The sequence below is a fragment of the Salmo salar genome, chromosome 04, assembly GCF_965601325.2.
Source record: "Salmo salar chromosome 04, fSalSal1, whole genome shotgun sequence".
In the NCBI taxonomy this organism is placed as follows: domain Eukaryota; kingdom Metazoa; phylum Chordata; class Actinopteri; order Salmoniformes; family Salmonidae; genus Salmo; species Salmo salar.
Genome location: NC_138294.1, coordinates 19470758 through 19494187, shown reverse-complemented (window position 1 = coordinate 19494187; position 23430 = coordinate 19470758). Strand labels below are relative to the sequence as shown.

General features: G+C 51.4%; 1 protein-coding gene across 5 annotated transcripts in view; it reads left to right on the top strand.

The window, feature by feature from the left end:
- The window catches only part of inpp4b (inositol polyphosphate-4-phosphatase type II B), a 244899-nt gene that overhangs the window by 95607 nt on the left and 125862 nt on the right, over window positions 1-23430 (top strand). The window contains exon 1 of one of the 5 annotated variants that reach the window (XM_045716548.2): window positions 22738-22891. The exons of the other annotated variants lie outside the window; for them this stretch is intronic. Coding sequence (XP_045572504.1) covers window positions 22886-22891 — 6 coding nt within the window. The 5' untranslated portion in view covers window positions 22738-22885. Of the gene's footprint in view, window positions 1-22737; window positions 22892-23430 lie in introns of those variants that run through there. 5 annotated transcript variants of the gene reach the window in all.

Sequence of the window (23430 nt, the reverse complement as noted above, 5' to 3'; positions counted from 1 at the left end):
TACTGCCCCTAACGTCCCAATTCACACACATACTGCCCCTAACGTCCCAATTCACACACATACTGCCCCTAACGTCCCAATTCACACACATACTGCCCCTAACGTCCCACCTGCACACACATACTGCCCCTAACGTCCCAATTCACACACATACTGCCCCGAATGTCCCAATTCACACATATACTGCCCCTAACGTCCCAAATCACACACATACTGCCCCTAACGTCCCAAATCACACACATACTGCCCCTAACGTCCCACCTGCACACACGCACACATACTGCCCCTAATCGTCCCAAATCACACACACATACTGCCCCTAACGTCCCAAATCACACACACATACTGCCCCTAATGTCCCAAATCACACACATACTGCCCCTAATGTCCCAAATCACACACATACTGCCCCTAACGTCCCACCTGCACACACCCACACATACTGCCCCTAACGTCCCACCTGCACACACCCACACATACTGCCCCTAATGTCCCAAATCACACACATACTGCCCCTAACGTCCCAAATCACACACATACTGCCCCTAACGTCCCAAATCACACACATACTGCCCCTAACGTCCCAAATCACACACATACTGCCCCTAACGTCCCAATTCACACACATACTGCCCCTAACGTCCCACCTGCACACACACACACATACTGCCCCTAACGTCCCAAATCACACACATACTGCCCCTAATGTCCCAAATCACACACGCATACTGCCCCTAACGTCCCAATTCACACACATACTGCCCCTAACGTCCCAATTCACACACATACTGCCCCTAACGTCCCAAATCACACACATACTGCCCCTAACGTCCCAATTCACACACATACTGCCCCTAACGTCCCACCTGCACACACGCACACATACTGCCCCTAACGTCCCAAATCACACACACATACTGCCCCTAACGTCCCAAATCACACACACATACTGCCCCTAACGTCCCACCTACACACACCCACACATACTGCCCCTAACGTCCCACCTGCACACACCCACACATACTGCCCCTAACGTCCCACCTGCACACACCCACACATACTGCCCCTAACGTCCCACCTGCACACACATACTGCCCCTAACGTCCCAATTCACACACGTCCTGCCCCTAACGTCCCACCTGCACACACGTACTGCCCCTAACGTCCCAAATCACACACACATACTGCCCCTAACGTCCCAAATCACACACACATACTGCCCCTAATGTCCCAAATCACACACATACTGCCCCTAACGTCCCAAATCACACACATACTGCCCCTAACGTCCCAATTCACACACATACTGCCCCTAACGTCCCAAATCACACACATACTGCCCCTAACGTCCCAAATCACACACATACTGCCCCTAACGTCCCAAATCACACACATACTGCCCCTAACGTCCCAAATCACACACATACTGCCCCTAACGTCCCAAATCACACACATACTGCCCCTAACGTCCCAATTCACACACATACTGCCCCTAACGTCCCAATTCACACACATACTGCCCCTAACGTCCCAAATCACACACATACTGCCCCTAACGTCCCAAATCACACACATACTGCCCCTAACGTCCCAAATCACACACATACTGCCCCTAACGTCCCACCTGCACACACCCACACATACTGCCCCTAACGTCCCAAATCACACACATACTGCCCCTAACGTCCCAATTCACACACCTACTGCCCCTAACGTCCCACCTGCACACACGCACACATACTGCCCCTAAACTCCCAAATCACACACACATACTGCCCCTAACGTCCCAAATCACACACACATACTGCCCCTAATGTCCCAAATCACACACATACTGCCCCTAATGTCCCAAATCACACACATACTGCCCCTAACGTCCCAAATCACACACATACTGCCCCTAACGTCCCACCTGCACACACATACTGCCCCTAACGTCCCAATTCACACACATACTGCCCCTAACGTCCCAAATCACACACATACTGCCCCTAACGTCCCAAATCACACACATACTGCCCCTAACGTCCCAAATCACACACATACTGCCCCTAACGTCCCACCTGCACACACATACTGCCCCTAACGTCCCACCTGCACACACATACTGCCCCTAACGTCCCAAACTCTCAGCACACACATACTGCCCCTAACGTCCCACCTGCACACACATACTGCCCCTAACGTCCCACCTGCACACACATACTGCCCCTAACGTCCCAAATCACACACATACTGCCCCTAACGTCCCAACTCACACACATACTGCCCCTAACGTCCCAAATCACACACATACTGCCCCTAACGTCCCAAATCACACACATACTGCCCCTAACGTCCCAAATCACACACACACATACTGCCCCTAACGTCCCAAATCACACACATACTGCCCCTAACGTCCCAAATCACACACATACTGCCCCTAACGTCCCACCTGCACACACATACTGCCCCTAACGTCCCAATTCACACACATACTGCCCCTAACGTCCCAATTCACACACATACTGCCCCTAACGTCCCACCTGCACACACCCACACATACTGCCCCTAACGTCCCACCACACACACCCACACATACTGCCCCTAACGTCCCACCTGCACACACATACTGCCCCTAACGTCCCACCTGCACACACATACTGCCCCTAACGTCCCAATTCACACACATACTGCCCCTAACGTCCCAATTCACACACATACTGCCCCTAACGTCCCAAATCACACACATACTGCCCCTAACGTCCCAAATCACACACACATACTGCCCCTAACGTCCCAAATCACACACATACTGCCCCTAACGTCCCAAATCACACACATACTGCCCCTAACGTCCCAAATCACACACATACTGCCCCTAACGTCCCAAATCACACACATACTGCCCCTAACGTCCCAATTCACACACGTACTGCCCCTAACGTCCCAATTCACACACGTACTGCCCCTAACGTCCCAATTCACACACATACTGCCCCTAACGTCCCAATTCACACACATACTGCCCCTAACGTCCCAAATCACACACATACTGCCCCTAACGTCCCAATTCACACACATACTGCCCCTAACGTCCCAAATCACACACATACTGCCCCTAACGTCCCACCTACACACACCCACACATACTGCCCCTAACGTCCCACCTGCACACACCCACACATACTGCCCCTAACGTCCCACCTGCACACACATACTGCCCCTAACGTCCCACCTACACACACCCACACATACTGCCCCTAACGTCCCACCTGCACACACCCACACATACTGCCCCTAACGTCCCACCTGCACACACATACTGCCCCTAACGTCCCACCTGCACACACATACTGCCCCTAACGTCCCACCTGCACACACATACTGCCCCTAACGTCCCACCTGCACACACATACTGCCCCTAACGTCCCAACTCACACACATACTGCCCCTAACGTCCCAATTCACACACATACTGCCCCTAACGTCCCAATTCACACACATACTGCCCCTAACGTCCCACCTGCACACACGTACTGCCCCTAACGTCCCAAATCCACACACATACTGCCCCTAACGTCCCAAATCACACACATACTGCCCCTAACGTCCCAAATCTCACACACATACTGCCCCTAACGTCCCAAATCACACACATACTGCCCCTAACGTCCCAAATCACACACATACTGCCCCTAACGTCCCAAATCACACACATACTGCCCCTAACGTCCCAAATCACACACATACTGCCCCTAACGTCCCAAATCACACACATACTGCCCCTAACGTCCCACCTGCACACACGCACACATACTGCCCCTAACGTCCCATCACACCTGCCCCACGCCCACACCACTACTGCCCCTAACGTCCCAAATCACACACATACTGCCCCTAACGTCCCAAATCACACACATACTGCCCCTAACGTCCCAAATCACACACATACTGCCCCTAACGTCCCAAATCACACACATACTGCCCCTAACGTCCCAATTCACACACATACTGCCCCTAACGTCCCACCTGCACACACATACTGCCCCTAACGTCCCACCTGCACACACATACTGCCCCTAACGTCCCAATTCACACACATACTGCCCCTAACGTCCCACCTGCACACACATACTGCCCCTAACGTCCCAATTCACACACATACTGCCCCTAACGTCCCAAATCACACACATACTGCCCCTAACGTCCCAATCCACACACATACTGCCCCTAACGTCCCACCTGCACACACATACTGCCCCTAACGTCCCAATTCACACACATACTGCCCCTAACGTCCCACCTGCTCACACATACTGCCCCTAACGTCCCACCTGCACACACATACTGCCCCTAACGTCCCACCTGCACACACATACTGCCCCTAACGTCCCACCTGCACACACATACTGCCCCTAACGTCCCAATCACACACATACTGCCCCTAACGTCCCACCTGCACACACATACTGCCCCTAACGTCCCAATTCACACACATACTGCCCCTAACGTCCCAAATCACACACATACTGCCCCTAACGTCCCAAATCACACACATACTGCCCCTAACGTCCCAAATCCACACACATACTGCCCCTAACGTCCCAAATCACACACATACTGCCCCTAACGTCCCAAATCACACACATACTGCCCCTAACGTCCCAAATCACACACATACTGCCCCTAACGTCCCAAATCACACACATACTGCCCCTAACGTCCCAAATCACACACATACTGCCCCTAACGTCCCAATTCACACACATACTGCCCCTAACGTCCCAATTCACACACATACTGCCCCTAACGTCCCAATTCACACACATACTGCCCCTAACGTCCCAAATCACACACACATACTGCCCCTAACGTCCCAAATCACACACATACTGCCCCTAACGTCCCAAATCACACACATACTGCCCCTAACGTCCCAAATCACACACATACTGCCCCTAACGTCCCAAATCACACACATACTCTGCCCACGCACACATACTGCCCCTAACGTCCCAACCTGCCACACACACATACTGCCCCTAACGTCCCAAATCACACACATACTGCCCCTAACGTCCCAAATCACACACATACTGCCCCTAACGTCCCAAATCACACACATACTGCCCCTAACGTCCCAATTCACACACATACTGCCCCTAACGTCCCACCTGCACACACATACTGCCCCTAACGTCCCAAATCACACACATACTGCCCCTAACGTCCCAAATCACACACATACTGCCCCTAACGTCCCAAATCACACACATACTGCCCCTAACGTCCCACCTGCACACACATACTGCCCCTAACGTCCCAATTCACACACATACTGCCCCTAACGTCCCAACTCACACACATACTGCCCCTAACGTCCCAAATCACACACATACTGCCCCTAACGTCCCACCTGCACACACATACTGCCCCTAACGTCCCACCTGCACACACATACTGCCCCTAACGTCCCAAATCACACACATACTGCCCCTAACGTCCCAAATCACACACATACTGCCCCTAACGTCCCACCTGCACACACATACTGCCCCTAACGTCCCAATTCACACACATACTGCCCCTAACGTCCCAAATCACACACATACTGCCCCTAACGTCCCAATTCACACACATACTGCCCCTAACGTCCCACCTGCACACACATACTGCCCCTAACGTCCCAAATCACACACATACTGCCCCTAACGTCCCAAATCACACACATACTGCCCCTAACGTCCCAAATCACACACATACTGCCCCTAACGTCCCAAATCACACACATACTGCCCCTAACGTCCCACCTGCACACACATACTGCCCCTAACGTCCCAAATCACACACACATACTGCCCCTAACGTCCCAAATCCACACACATACTGCCCCTAACGTCCCAAATCACACACACATACTGCCCCTAACGTCCCAAATCACACACCCACACATACTGCCCCTAACGTCCCATCTGCACACACCCACACATACTGCCCCTAATGTCCCAAATCACACACATACTGCCCCTAATGTCCCAAATCACACACATACTGCCCCTGACTTCCCACCTGCACACACATACTGCCCCTAATGTACCAAATCCCACACATACTGCCCCTAACGTCCCAATTCACACACATACTGCCCCTAACGTCCCAATTCACACACACATACTGCCCCTAACGTCCCAATTCACACACACATACTGCCCCTAACGTCCCAAATCACACACACATACTGCCCCTAACGTCCCAAATCACACACACATACTGCCCCTAACGTCCCAATTCACACACATACTGCCCCTAACGTCCCAAATCACACACATACTGCCCCTAACGTCCCAATTCACACACATACTGCCCCTAACGTCCCAAATCACACACATACTGCCCCTAACGTCCCAAATCACACACATACTGCCCCTAACGTCCCACCTGCACACACCCACACATACTGCCCCTAACGTCCCAAATCACACACATACTGCCCCTAACGTCCCAAATCACACACATACTGCCCCTAACGTCCCAATTCACACACATACTGCCCCTAACGTCCCAAATCACACACATACTGCCCCTAACGTCCCAAATCACACACATACTGCCCCTAACGTCCCAAATCACACACATACTGCCCCTAACGTCCCAATTCACACACATACTGCCCCTAACGTCCCAAATCACACACATACTGCCCCTAACGTCCCACCTGCACACACATACTGCCCCTAACGTCCCACCTGCACACACATACTGCCCCTAACGTCCCAAATCACACACATACTGCCCCTAACGTCCCAATTCACACACATACTGCCCCTAACGTCCCAAATCACACACATACTGCCCCTAACGTCCCACCTGCACACACATACTGCCCCTAACGTCCCACCTGCACACACATACTGCCCCTAACGTCCCACCTGCACACACATACTGCCCCTAACGTCCCAAATCACACACATACTGCCCCTAACGTCCCACCTGCACACACATACTGCCCCTAACGTCCCACCTGCACACACATACTGCCCCTAACGTCCCAAATCACACACATACTGCCCCTAACGTCCCAATTCACACACATACTGCCCCTAACGTCCCAAATCACACACATACTGCCCCTAACGTCCCACCTGCACACACATACTGCCCCTAACGTCCCACCTGCACACACATACTGCCCCTAACGTCCCACCTGCACACACATACTGCCCCTAACGTCCCAACTCACACACATACTGCCCCTAACGTCCCAATTCACACACATACTGCCCCTAACGTCCCACCTGCACACACATACTGCCCCTAACGTCCCAAATCACACACATACTGCCCCTAACGTCCCAAATCACACACATACTGCCCCTAACGTCCCAAATCACACACATACTGCCCCTAACGTCCCAAATCACACACATACTGCCCCTAACGTCCCAAATCACACACATACTGCCCCTAACGTCCCAATTCACACACATACTGCCCCTAACGTCCCAAATCACACACATACTGCCCCTAACGTCCCAAATCACACACATACTGCCCCTAACGTCCCAAATCACACACATACTGCCCCTAACGTCCCACCTGCACACACCCACACATACTGCCCCTAACGTCCCACCTGCACACACCCACACATACTGCCCCTAACGTCCCACCTGCACACACATACTGCCCCTAATGTCCCAAATCACACACATACTGCCCCTAATGTCCCAAATCACACACATACTGCCCCTACGTCCCACCTGCACACACATACTGCCCCTAACGTCCCAAATCACACACATACTGCCCCTAACGTCCCAATTCACACACATACTGCCCCTAACGTCCCAATTCACACACACATACTGCCCCTAACGTCCCAAATCACACACATACTGCCCCTAACGTCCCAAATCACACACATACTGCCCCTAACGTCCCACCATCACACACATACTGCCCCTAACGTCCCACCTGCACACACATACTGCCCCTAACGTCCCAATTCACACACATACTGCCCCTAACGTCCCAATTCACACACATACTGCCCCTAACGTCCCAATTCACACACATACTGCCCCTAACGTCCCAAATCACACACATACTGCCCCTAACGTCCCAAATCACACACATACTGCCCCTAACGTCCCACCTGCACACACATACTGCCCCTAACGTCCCAAATCACACACATACTGCCCCTAACGTCCCAAATCAGCACACATACTGCCCCTAACGTCCCAAATCACACACATACTGCCCCTAACGTCCCAATTCACACACATACTGCCCCTAACGTCCCAATTCACACACATACTGCCCCTAACGTCCCAATTCACACACATACTGCCCCTAACGTCCCACCTGCACACACATACTGCCCCTAACGTCCCAAATCACACACATACTGCCCCTAACGTCCCAATTCACACACATACTGCCCCTAACGTCCCAATTCACACACATACTGCCCCTAACGTCCCAATTCACACACATACTGCCCCTAACGTCCCAAATCACACACATACTGCCCCTAACGTCCCAAATCACACACATACTGCCCCTAACGTCCCAAATCACACACATACTGCCCCTAACGTCCCACCATTGCCCCACGCACACACTACTGCCCCTAACGTCCCAATTCACACACACATACTGCCCCTAACGTCCCAATTCACACACACATACTGCCCCTAACGTCCCAAATCACACACACATACTGCCCCTAACGTCCCAAATCACACACATACTGCCCCTAACGTCCCAATTCACACACATACTGCCCCTAACGTCCCAATTCACACACATACTGCCCCTAACGTCCCAAATCACACACATACTGCCCCTAACGTCCCAATTCACACACATACTGCCCCTAACGTCCCAAATCACACACATACTGCCCCGAACGTCGCAAATCTTACACATACTGCCCCTAAAGTCCCACCTGCACACACCCACACATACTGCCCCTAACGTCCCAAATCACACACATACTGCCCCTAACGTCCCAAATCACACACATACTGCCCCTAACGTCCCAATTCACACACATACTGCCCCTAACGTCCCAAATCGCACACATACTGCCCCTAACGTCCCAAATCGCACACATACTGCCCCTAACGTCCCAATTCGCACACATACTGCCCCTAACGTCCCAATTCACACACATACTGCCCCTAACGTCCCAAATCACACACATACTGCCCCTAACGTCCCACCTGCACACACATACTGCCCCTAACGTCCCACCTGCACACACATACTGCCCCTAACGTCCCAAATCACGCACATACTGCCCCTAACGTCCCAATTCACACACATACTGCCCCTAACGTCCCAAATCACACACATACTGCCCCTTACGTCCCACCTGCACACACATACTGCCCCTAACGTCCCACCTGCACACACATACTGCCCCTAACGTCCCACCTGCACACACATACTGCCCCTAACGTCCCAATTCACACACATACTGCCCCTAACGTCCCAATTCACACACATACTGCCCCTAACGTCCCAAATCACACACATACTGCCCCTAACGTCCCAAATCACACACATACTGCCCCTAACGTCCCAATTCACACACATACTGCCCCTAACGTCCCAATTCACACACATACTGCCCCTAACGTCCCAAATCACACACATACTGCCCCTAACGTCCCAAATCACACACATACTGCCCCTAACGTCCCAAATCACACACATACTGCCCCTAACGTCCCAAATCACACACATACTGCCCCTAACGTCCCAATTCACACACATACTGCCCCTAACGTCCCAATTCACACACATACTGCCCCTAACGTCCCAAATCACACACATACTGCCCCTAACGTCCCAAATCCACACCCACACATACTGCCCCTAACGTCCCACCTGCACACACCCACACATACTGCCCCTAACGTCCCACCTGCACACACCCACACATACTGCCCCTAACGTCCCACCTGCACACACCCACACATACTGCCCCTAATGTCCCAAATCACACACATACTGCCCCTAATGTCCCAAATCACACACATACTGCCCCTACTTCCCACCTGCACACACATACTGCCCCTAATGTACCAAATCACACACATACTGCCCCTAACGTCCCAATTCACACACATACTGCCCCTAACGTCCCAATTCACACACACATACTGCCCCTAACGTCCCAAATCACACACATACTGCCCCTAACGTCCCAATTCACACACATACTGCCCCTAACGTCCCACCTGCACACACATACTGCCCCTAACGTCCCACCTGCACACACATACTGCCCCTAACGTCCCAAATCACACACATACTGCCCCTAACGTCCCAAATCACACACATACTGCCCCTAACGTCCCACCTGCACACACATACTGCCCCTAACGTCCCAATTCACACACATACTGCCCCTAACGTCCCAATTCACACACATACTGCCCCTAACGTCCCAAATCACACACATACTGCCCCTAACGTCCCAAATCACACACATACTGCCCCTAACGTCCCACCTGCACACACATACTGCCCCTAACGTCCCAAATCACACACATACTGCCCCTAACGTCCCAAATCACACACATACTGCCCCTAACGTCCCAAATCACACACATACTGCCCCTAACGTCCCAATTCACACACATACTGCCCCTAACGTCCCAATTCACACACATACTGCCCCTAACGTCCCAATTCACACACATACTGCCCCTAACGTCCCACCTGCACACACATACTGCCCCTAACGTCCCAAATCACACACATACTGCCCCTAACGTCCCAATTCACACACATACTGCCCCTAACGTCCCAATTCACACACATACTGCCCCTAACGTCCCAATTCACACACATACTGCCCCTAACGTCCCAATTCACACACATACTGCCCCTAACGTCCCAAATCACACACATACTGCCCCTAACGTCCCAAATCACACACATACTGCCCCTAACGTCCCAATTCACACACATACTGCCCCTAACGTCCCAAATCACACACATACTGCCCCTAACGTCCCAATTCACACACATACTGCCCCTAACGTCCCAAATCACACACATACTGCCCCGAACGTCCCAAATCTCACACATACTGCCCCTAACGTCCCACCTGCACACACCCACACATACTGCCCCTAACGTCCCAATTCACACACAGCCCCTAACGTCCCAATTCACACACTTACTGCCCCTAACGTCCCAATTCACACACGTACTGCCCCTAACGTCCCAATTCACACACGTACTGCCCCTAACGTCCCAAATCACACACATACTGCCCCTAACGTCCCAAATCACACACATACTGCCCCTAACGTCCCAAATCACACACATACTGCCCCTAACGTCCCAAATCACACACATACTGCCCCTAACGTCCCAAATCACACACATACTGCCCCTAACGTCCCAAATCACACACATACTGCCCCTAACGTCCCAATTCACACACATACTGCCCCTAACGTCCCAATTCACACACATACTGCCCCTAACGTCCCAATTCACACACATACTGCCCCTAACGTCCCAAATCACACACATACTGCCCCTAACGTCCCAATTCACACACATACTGCCCCTAACGTCCCAATTCACACACATACTGCCCCTAACGTCCCAATTCACACACATACTGCCCCTAACGTCCCAATTCACACACATACTGCCCCTAACGTCCCAAATCACACACATACTGCCCCTAACGTCCCAAATCACACACATACTGCCCCTAACGTCCCAATTCACACACATACTGCCCCTAACGTCCCAAATCACACACATACTGCCCCTAACGTCCCAATTCACACACATACTGCCCCTAACGTCCCAAATCACACACATACTGCCCCGAACGTCCCAAATCTTACACATACTGCCCCTAACGTCCCACCTGCACACACCCACACATACTGCCCCTAACGTCCCAATTCACACACAGCCCCTAACGTCCCAATTCACACACTTACTGCCCTTAACGTCCCAATTCACACACGTACTGCCCCTAACGTCCCAATTCACACACGTACTGCCCCTAACGTCCCAAATCACACACATACTGCCCCTAACGTCCCAAATCACACACATACTGCCCCTAACGTCCCAAATCACACACATACTGCCCCTAACGTCCCAAATCACACACATACTGCCCCTAACGTCCCAAATCACACACATACTGCCCCTAACGTCCCAATTCACACACATACTGCCCCTAACGTCCCAATTCACACACATACTGCCCCTAACGTCCCAAATCACACACATACTGCCCCTAACGTCCCAAATCACACACATACTGCCCCTAACGTCCCAAATCACTCACATACTGCCCCTAACGTCCCAAATCACACACATACTGCCCCTAACGTCCCAAATCACACACATACTGCCCCTAACGTCCCACCTGCACACACATACTGCCCCTAACGTCCCACCTGCACACACATACTGCCCCTAACGTCCCAAATCACACACATACTGCCCCTAATGTCCCAAATCACACACATACTGCCCCTAACGTCCCAAATCACACACATACTGCCCCTAACGTCCCAAATCACACACATACTGCCCCTAACGTCCCACCTGCACACACATACTGCCCCTAACGTCCCAAATCACACACATACTGCCCCTAACGTCCCAATTCACACACATACTGCCCCTAACGTCCCAATTCACACACATACTGCCCCTAACGTCCCAATTCACACACATACTGCCCCTAACGTCCCAATTCACACACATACTGCGCCTAGCGTCCCAAATCACACACATACTGCCCCTAGCGTCCCAAATCACACACATACTGCCCCTAACGTCCCAAATCACACACATACTGCCCTTAACGTCCCAATTCACACACATACTGCCCCTAGCGTCCCAAATCAGCACACATACTGCCCCTAACGTCCCAAATCACACACATACTGCCCCTAACGTCCCAATTCACACACATACTGCCCCTAACGTCCCAATTCACACACATACTGCCCCTAACGTCCCAATTCACACACATACTGCCCCTAACGTCCCACCTGCACACACATACTGCCCCTAACGTCCCAAATCACACACATACTGCCCCTAACGTCCCAAATCACACACATACTGCCCCTAACGTCCCAATTCACACACATACTGCCCCTAACGTCCCAATTCACACACATACTGCCCCTAACGTCCCAATTCACGCACATACTGGCCCTAACGTCCCAAATCACACACATACTGCCCCTAACGTCCCAAATCAGACACATACTGCCCCTAACGTCCCAAATCACACACATACTGCCCCGAACGTCCCAAATCTTACACATACTGCCCCTAACGTCCCACCTGCACACACCCACACATACTGCCCCTAACGTCCCAATTCACACACAGCCCCTAACGTCCCAATTCACACACTTACTGCCCTTAACGTCCCAATTCACACACTTACTGCCCTTAACGTCCCAATTCACACACTTACTGCCCTTAACGTCCCAATTCACACACTTACTGCCCTTAACGTCCCAATTCACACACATACTGCCCCTAACGTCCCAAATCACACACATACTGCCCCTAACGTCCCAAATCACACACATACTGCCCCTAACGTCCCAAATCACACACATACTGCCCCTAACGTCCCAATTCACACACATACTGCCCCTAACGTCCCAATTCACACACATACTGCCCCGGACGTCCCAAATCACACACATACTGCCCCTGACGTCCCAAATCAGTCACATACTGCCCCTAACGTCCCAAATCACACACATACTGCCCCTAACGTCCCAAATCACACACATACTGCCCCTAACGTCCCAAATCACACACATACTGCCCCTAACGTCCCACCTGCACACACATACTGCCCCTAACGTCCCACCTGCACACACATACTGCCCCTAACGTCCCAATTCACACACATACTGCCCCTAACGTCCCAATTCACACACATACTGCCCCGGACGTCCCAAATCACACACATACTGCCCCTGACGTCCCAAATCAGTCACATACTGCCCCTAACGTCCCAAATCACACACATACTGCCCCTAACGTCCCAAATCACACACATACTGCCCCTAACGTCCCAAATCACACACATACTGCCCCTAACGTCCCACCTGCACACACATACTGCCCCTAACGTCCCACCTGCACACACATACTGCCCCTAACGTCCCAAATCACACACATACTGCCCCTAACGTCCCAAATCACACACATACTGCCCCTAACGTCCCAAATCACACACATACTGCCCCTAACGTCCCACCTGCACACACATACTGCCCCTAACGTCCCAAATCACACACATACTGCCCCTAACGTCCCAATTCACACACATACTGCCCCTAACGTCCCAATTCACACACATACTGCCCCTAACGTCCCAATTCACACACATACTGCGCCTAACGTCCCAAATCACACACATACTGCCCCTAACGTCCCAAATCACACACATACTGCCCCTAACGTCCCAAATCACACACATACTGCCCCTAACGTCCCAATTCACACACATACTGCCCCTAACGTCCCAATTCACGCACATACTGCCCCTAACGTCCCAATTCACACACATACTGCCCCTAACGTCCCAAATCACACACATACTGCCCCTAACGTCCCAAATCACACACATACTGCCCCTAACGTCCCAAATCACACACATACTGCCCCGAACGTCCCAAATCACACACATACTGCCCCTAACGTCCCAAATCACACACATACTGCCCCTAACGTCCCAAATCACACACATACTGCCCCGAACGTCCCAAATCTTACACATACTGCCCCTAACGTCCCACCTGCACACACCCACACATACTGCCCCTAACGTCCCAATTCACACACAGCCCCTAACGTCCCAAATCACACACTTACTGCCCTTAACGTCCCAATTCACACACTTACTGCCCTTAACGTCCCAATTCACACACTTACTGCCCTTAACGTCCCAATTCACACACATACTGCCCCTAACGTCCCAAATCACACACATACTGCCCCTAACGTCCCAAATCACACACATACTGCCCCTAACGTCCCAAATCACACACATACTGCCCCTAACGTCCCAATTCACACACATACTGCCCCTAACGTCCCAATTCGCACACATACTGCCCCTAACGTCCCAAATCGCACACATACTGCCCCTAACGTCCCAAATTGCACACATAGTGCCCCTAACGTCCCAAATCGCACACATACTGCCCCTTACGTCCCACCTGCACACACATACTGCCCCTAACGTCCCACCCTCACACACATACTGCCCCTAACGTCCCAAATCACACACATACTGCCCCTAACGTCCCAAATCACACACATACTGCCCCTAACGTCCCAATTCACACACATCCTGCCCCTGACATCCCAAATCACACACATACTGCCCTTATCGTCCCAAATCACACACATACTGCCCCTAACGTCCCAAATCACACACATACTGCCCCTAACGTCCCAATTCACACACATACTGCCCCTAACGTCCTAATTCACACACATACTGCCCCTAACGTCCCACCTGCACACACATACTGCCCCTAACGTCCCAAATCACAAACATACTGCCCCTAACGTCCCAAATCACACACCCACACATACTGCCCCTAACGTCCCACCTGCACACACACCCACACATACTGCCCCTAACGTCCCACCTGCACACACATATTGCCCCTAACCTCCCAAATCACACACATACTGCCCCTAATGTCCCAATTCACACACATACTGCCCCTAACGTCCCAAATCACACACATACTGCCCCTAACGTCCCACCTGCACACACATACTGCCCCTAACGTCCCAAATCACACACATACTGCCCCTAACGTCCCACCTGCACACACATACTGCCCCTAACGTCCCACCTGCACACACATACTGCCCCTAACGTCCCACCTGCACACACATACTGCCCCTAACGTCCCACCTGCACACACATACTGCCCCTAACGTCCCACCTGCACACACATACTGCCCCTAACGTCCCAATTCACACACATACTGCCCCTAACGTCCCAAATCACACACATACTGCCCCTAACGTCCCAAATCACACACATACTGCCCCTAACGTCCCAATTCACACACATACTGCCCCTAACGTCCCAATTCACACACATACTGCCCCTAACGTCCCAATTCACACACATACTGCCCCTAACGTCCCAATTCACACACATACTGCCCCTAACGTCCCAATTCACACACATACTGCCCCTAACGTCCCAAATCACACACATACTGCCCCGAACGTCCCAAATCTTACACATACTGCCCCTAACGTCCCACCTGCACACACCCACACATACTGCCCCTAACGTCCCAATTCACACACAGCCCCTAACGTCCCAATTCACTCACTTACTGCCCTTAACGTCCCAATTCACACACTTACTGCCCTTAACGTCCCAATTCACACACATACTGCCCCTAACGTCCCAAATCACACACATACTGCCCCTAACGTCCCAAATCACACACATACTGCCCCTAACGTCCCAAATCTCACACATACTGCCCCTAACGTCCCAATTCACACACATACTGCCCCTAACGTCCCAAATCGCACACATACTGCCCCTAACGTCCCAAATCGCACACATACTGCCCCTAACGTCCCAAATCTCACACATACTGCCCCTAACGTCCCAATTCGCACACATACTGCCCCTAACGTCCCAATTCACACACATACTGCCCCTAACGTCCCAATTCACACACACATACTGCCCCTAACGTCCCAAATCAGACACATACTGCCCCTAACGTCCCAAATCACACACATACTGCCCCTAACGTCCCAAATCACACACATACTGCCCCTAACGTCCCACCTGCACACACATACTGCCCCTAACGTCCCACCTGCACACACATACTGCCCCTAACGTCCCACCTGCACACACATACTGCCCCTAACGTCCCAAATCACACACATACTGCCCCTAACGTCCCAAATCACACACATACTGCCCCTAACGTCCCAAATCACACACATACTGCCCCTAACGTCCCAATTCACACACATACTGCCCCTAACGTCCCAAATCACACACATACTGCCCCTAACGTCCCAAATCACACACATACTGCCCCTAACGTCCCAAATCACACACATACTGCCCCTAACGTCCCAATTCACACACATACTGCCCCTAACGTCCCAATTCACACACATACTGCCCCTAACGTCCCAATTCACACACATACTGCCCCTAACGTCCCAATTCACACACATACTGCCCCTAACGTCCCAATTCACACACATACTGCCGCTAACGTCCCAATTCACACACATACTGCCCCTAACGTCCCAATTGACACACATACTGCCCCTAACGTCCCAATTCACACACATACTGCCCCTAACGTCCCACCTGCACACACCCACACATACTGCCCCTGACGTCCCACCTGCACACACATACTGCCACTAACGTCCCAATTCACACACATACTGCCCCTAATGTACCAAATCACACACATACTGCCCCTAACGTCCCACCTGCACACACATACTGCCCCTAACGTCCCACCTGCACACACATACTGCCCCTAACGTCCCACCTGCACACACATACTGCCCCTAACGTCCCAATTCACACACATACTGCCCCTAACGTCCCAAATCACACACATACTGCCCCTAACGTACCACCTGCACACACATACTGCCCCTAACCTCCCACCTGCACACACATACTGCCCCTAACGTCCCAATTCACACACATACTGCCCCTAACGTCCCAAATCACACACATACTGCCCCTAACGTCCCACCTGCACACACATACTGCCCCTAACGTCCCACCTGCACACACATACTGCCCCTAACGTCCCAAATCACACACATACTGCCCCTAACGTCCCACCTGCACACACATACTGCCCCTAACCTCCCACCTGCACACACATACTGCCCCTAACGTCCCAAATCACAATCATACTGCACCTAACGTCCCACCTGCACACACATACTGCCCCTAACGTCCCAAATCACAATCATACTGCACCTAACGTCCCACCTGCACACACATACTGCCCCTATTGTCCCAAATCACACACATACTGCCCCTAACGTCCCACCTGCACACACATACTGCCCCTAACGTCCCAAATCACACACATACTGCCCCTAACGTCCCACCTGCACACACATACTGCCCCTAACGTCCCACCTGCACACACATGCTGCCCCTAACGTCCCACCTGCACACACATGCTGCCCCTAACGTCCCACCTGCACACACATGCTGCCCCTAACGTCCCAATTCACACACATACTGCCCCTAACATCCCAATTCACACACATACTGCCCCTAACGTCCCAAATCACACACATACTGCCCCTAACGTCCCAAATCACACACATACTGCCCCTAACGTCCCAATTCACACACATACTGCCCGTAACGTCCCAAATCACACACATACTGCCCCTAACGTCCCAATTCACACACACATACTGCCCCTAACGTCCCAAATCACACACATACTGCCCCTAACGTCCCAAATCAGACACATACTGCCCCTAACGTCCCAAATCACACACATACTGCCCCTAACGTCCCAAATCACACACATACTGCCCTTAACGTCCCAAATCACACACATACTGCCCCTAACCTCCCAAATCACACACATACTGCCCCTAATGTCCCCATTCACACACATACTGCCCCTAACGTCCCAAATCACACACATACTGCCCCTAACGTCCCACCTGCACACACATACTGCCCCTAACGTCCCAAATCACACACATACTGCCCCTAACGTCCCACCTGCACACACATACTGCCCCTAACGTCCCACCTGCACACACATACTGCCCCTAACGTCCCACCTGCACACACATACTGCCCCTAACGTCCCACCTGCACACACATACTGCCCCTAACGTCCCACCTGCACACACATACTGCCCCTAACGTCCCAATTCACAAACATACTGCCCCTAACGTCCCAATTCACAAACATACTGCCCCTAACGTCCCAATTCACACACACATACTGCCCCTAACGTCCCAAATCACACACACATACTGCCCCTAACGTCCCAAATCACACACATACTGCCCCTAATGTCCCAAATCACACACATACTGCCCCTAACGTCCCACCTGCACACACCCACACATACTGCCCCTAACATCCCAATTCACACACATTCTGCCCTTAACGTCCCAATTCACACACATACTGCCCCTAACGTCCCACCTGCACACACGCACACATACTGCCCCTAACGTCCCAATTCACACACATACTGCCCCTAACGTCCCAATTCACACACATACTGCCCCTAACGTCCCAAATCACACACATACTGCCCCTAACGTCCCACCTGCACACACATACTGCCCCTAACGTCCCAAATCACACACATACTGCCCCTAACGTCCCACCTGCACACACATACTGCCCCTAACCTCCCACCTGCACACACATACTGCCCCTAACGTCCCAATTCACACACATACTGCCCCTAACGTCCCAAATCACACACATACTGCCCCTAACGTCCCACCTGCACACACATACTGCCCCTAACGTCCCACCTGCACGCACATACTGCCCCTAACGTCCCAATTCACACACATACTGCCCCTAACGTCCCAATTCACACACATGCTGCCCCTAACGACCCAATTCACACACATGCTGCCCCTAACGACCCAATTCACACACATGCTGCCCCTAACGTCCCAAATCACACACATGCTGCCCCTAACGTCCCACCTGCACACACATGCTGCCCCTAACGTCCCACCTGCACACACATGCTGCCCCTAACGTCCCAATTCACACACATACTGCCCCTAACGTCCCAATTCACACACATACTGCCCCTAACGTCCCAATTCACACACATACTGCCCCTAACGTCCCAAATCACACACATACTGCCCCTAACGTCCCAAATCACACACATACTGCCCCTAACGTCCCACCTGCACACACATACTGCCCCTAACGTCCCACCTGCACACACATACTGCCCCTAACGTCCCACCTGCACACACATGCTGCCCCTAACGTCCCACCTGCACACACATGCTGCCCCTAACGTCCCAATTCACACACATACTGCCCCTAACATCCCAATTCACACACATGCTGCCCCTAACGTCCCAAATCACACACATGCTGCCCCTAACGTCCCAAATCACACACATACTGCCCCTAACGTCCCAATTCACACACATACTGCCCCTGACGTCCCAAATCACACACATACTGCCCTTAACGTCCCAAATCACACAATGGAGAGTTAACAACCTGTATATTTTCTTGTTTGAGCCCTGGGCCTCAAACCACGGGATGTCCTATAGCTAGGTACAGTAATAGGTCTATCAATGTTCCTGCTACAGCAGCAAAATAATCCTGCAGCAACAGGAAATGTGAATTATTATGTGGATTATAATTAATGGAGATTTTTGGAAGTGGTTGATCGATGTTTTGTTAGGGAAAATAATCACGTCTGAAGCCTTTTTTTAACCTCAAATACACTACAAGTTCTCCTGCGACAGGGTGCTCAAATTAAGATCCATCTATAGGTCGTCTTCAACATCGTATTGTGCTTCAACAGGTCGTTTGTGTGTGTGTGTGTGTGTGTGTGTGTGTGTGTGTGTGTGTGTGTGTGTGTGTGTGTGTGTGTGTGTGTGTGTGTGTGTGTGTGTGTGTGTGTGTGTGTGTGTGTGTGTGTGTGTGTGTGTGCAGGTTTGTGTTTGTGCAGGTTTGTGTTTGTGAGTTGATCCGATCATTTCAGACTGCGGTGAATCAGGCTATGGTTTCAGTTTTGTGAAAGACCATTCTGCACCGTCACTCATCTAGCCATGGGTTTCCACTTCAGCGACTGTGGTGAAAAAGCTTTCCAGAATAGAGCTTCTGCATCAGTTTAAACTATATTTGACTGGCCAGTTTAGCCGTGTGAGAGGAAGGCTTCTCTGTGAGAGGAACATTTCTACGAACTGATAATGAAATGGAGAGTATCACTTCTCATGATGTCTCCTCTCGATAGAACACACACACACAGTACTAGAGAAAAGGGGAAGTTGTGCAACCACTGAGAAGGCTGGAGACTTGATAACAGTCTGATAAGGGCTCTTCTCTCTTTCTCTCACATTGACGTCTGGGGCTGTGTACTGTAACACTTGTGAAACTAAAGCGTGGCGTCCGCTGATAGTGACAGAGAAGACGGTAATTCAGCTGCACTTGTTTCAGTACTGGTGAAGTGTACGGGTGAATAGAGGATTTGGTATGGGAGTCCGAGTATGGGAGTTAGTGCTTTGGAATTGAATGGGGGAGTCGATGCATTGGAATTGAATGAAGGTCTATGTAGTGAAGTCTATAGACCTGTGTTGGCTGGGAGGCTTTACTGACTGTGAGGGGAAAAAAAGGCCTTTGCTTTTATCACCTCCTCTACAGTGGGATTAGCCATTAAACTTTATGGACTAGACTGGCCAGGGGGACGTCTAGAGGTGCTTTCGCCCCCACACAGAGCACCTAAGGCGGGCTGCGGTTACCAAGAGCTCAGCCTGTTTCTCACGTTTCAACCCCCTGGAGCTCTACTAGTAAGACAGGAATTGATTTGGACTGAAGTACGGTCTACTGGCAACTCTACTGTGCTTCCAGCTCACCTGAAAGGTGTAAGGGATTCTAAAGGGAATCTTGGATACGCACAGTCTGCTTGGTGTGACTCTGTAGGTTGCACAGTCTGCTTGGTGTGACTCTGTGGGTTGCACAGTCTGCTTGGTGTGACTCTGTAGGTTTCACAGTCTGCTTGGTGTGACTGTAGGTTTCACAGTCTGCTTGGTGTGACTCTGTAGGTTGCACAGTCTGCTTGGTGTGACTCTGTAGGTTGCACAGTCTGCTTGGTGTGACTCTGTAGGTTGCACAGTCTGCTTGGTGTGACTCTACGTTTCACAGTCTGCTTGGTGTGACTCTGTAGGTTGCAGTCTGCTTGGTGTGACTCTGTAGGTTTCACAGTCTGCTTGGTGTGACTCTGTAGGTTGCACAGTCTGCTTGGTGTGACTCTGTAGGTTGCACAGTCTGCTTGGTGTGACTCTGTGGGTTGCACAGTCTGCTTGGTGTGACTCTGTAAGTTTCACAGTCTGCTTGGTGTGACTCTGTAGGTTGCACAGTCTGCTTGGTGTGACTCTGTAGGTTGCAGTCTGCTTGGTGTGACTCTGTAGGTTGCAGTCTGCTTGGTGTGACTCTGTAGGTTTCACAGTCTGCTTGGTGTGACTCTGTAGGTTGCACAGTCTGCTTGGTGTGACTCTGTAGGTTGCACAGTCTGCTTGGTGTGACTCTGTAGGTTGCACAAGTTGGCCTGCGACCCTACATGTGTGTCTGAGAGGTCAGGACTCAGCCACATGAACATGGCCCGTGCTTACTGCCCTTGTTTCCATGGCAGAAGAAGGACTGAGGTAAGAGAAGGTGGAGGGAGGGAGGGAGGGAGGGATGGGTGACAGCATGGGGGGATAGGTGTCTTGGTTCAGGGCATGTGTGGACAGGCTGTGGAATGTGTGTGATTATTAGTGTGTGTGTGTGTGTGTCTATTGCTGTGTGCGTACTGTATATGCAGGAGCACGTGTGTTTGCACAGTTGTAATCTGTCTGGACAGATCCCGTCCGTTCCTACAGCTCACCTGACTTATTGTGAAAATGTAGCCTGTAGCTCAGTTTCACTTGCTAGAACAGTCCTCCACAGAGAACAATCATTCTGTAGTATTGACCTCGGTGTGCTTCGGCAGCTAGCCTCTCTTTCTCCTATACCTCCAACACCATGGATCTACTCCCTAACTGCCGTTGAAGGGATCCTAAAAAAAGAGCGTCATTAATCACAATATATGCTGGTAGGTTATTTATTTTCCGCAGTGTACCTAGGGGTAACTTTCTCTCTGTCTGTCTCTGGCTCTGGCTCTGCCTGCGGAACTGGAGCCTCGGAGCAAAAGCATATTCCACCTGGTGCCAAGATTCTCCGTTGTGTTTGGTTAAGGCAGATGATATGAGTCTCTTGTGCATTGAGGAGAGTGGTAGCCTATGATTTTCTATGGGTCCATCTGCTTCTCTCTGTCATTGATGGTTTGTTAGTCAAACATGATGCTTTTGCCTTTTTGGATGTTTTTCTGTACACTCGGCTCCTAAACACAAGCTGTCAGGTAATCAACACCCAGAATGCATTGGTAATAACACAACATCATGACATTTGATTGGTTAATGTTTAATGCATTGCTGTAATAGACACAGAATGGGGAGAATATATGGGTATGTGGTCATAGTGGCTTTTCTGGCTTTAAAGATATGTTTCTGAAGATGGCTGTGGTCTAAGCATGGGCTTTAAAGATATGTTTCTGAAGATGGCTGTGGTCTAAGCATGGGCTTTAAAGATATG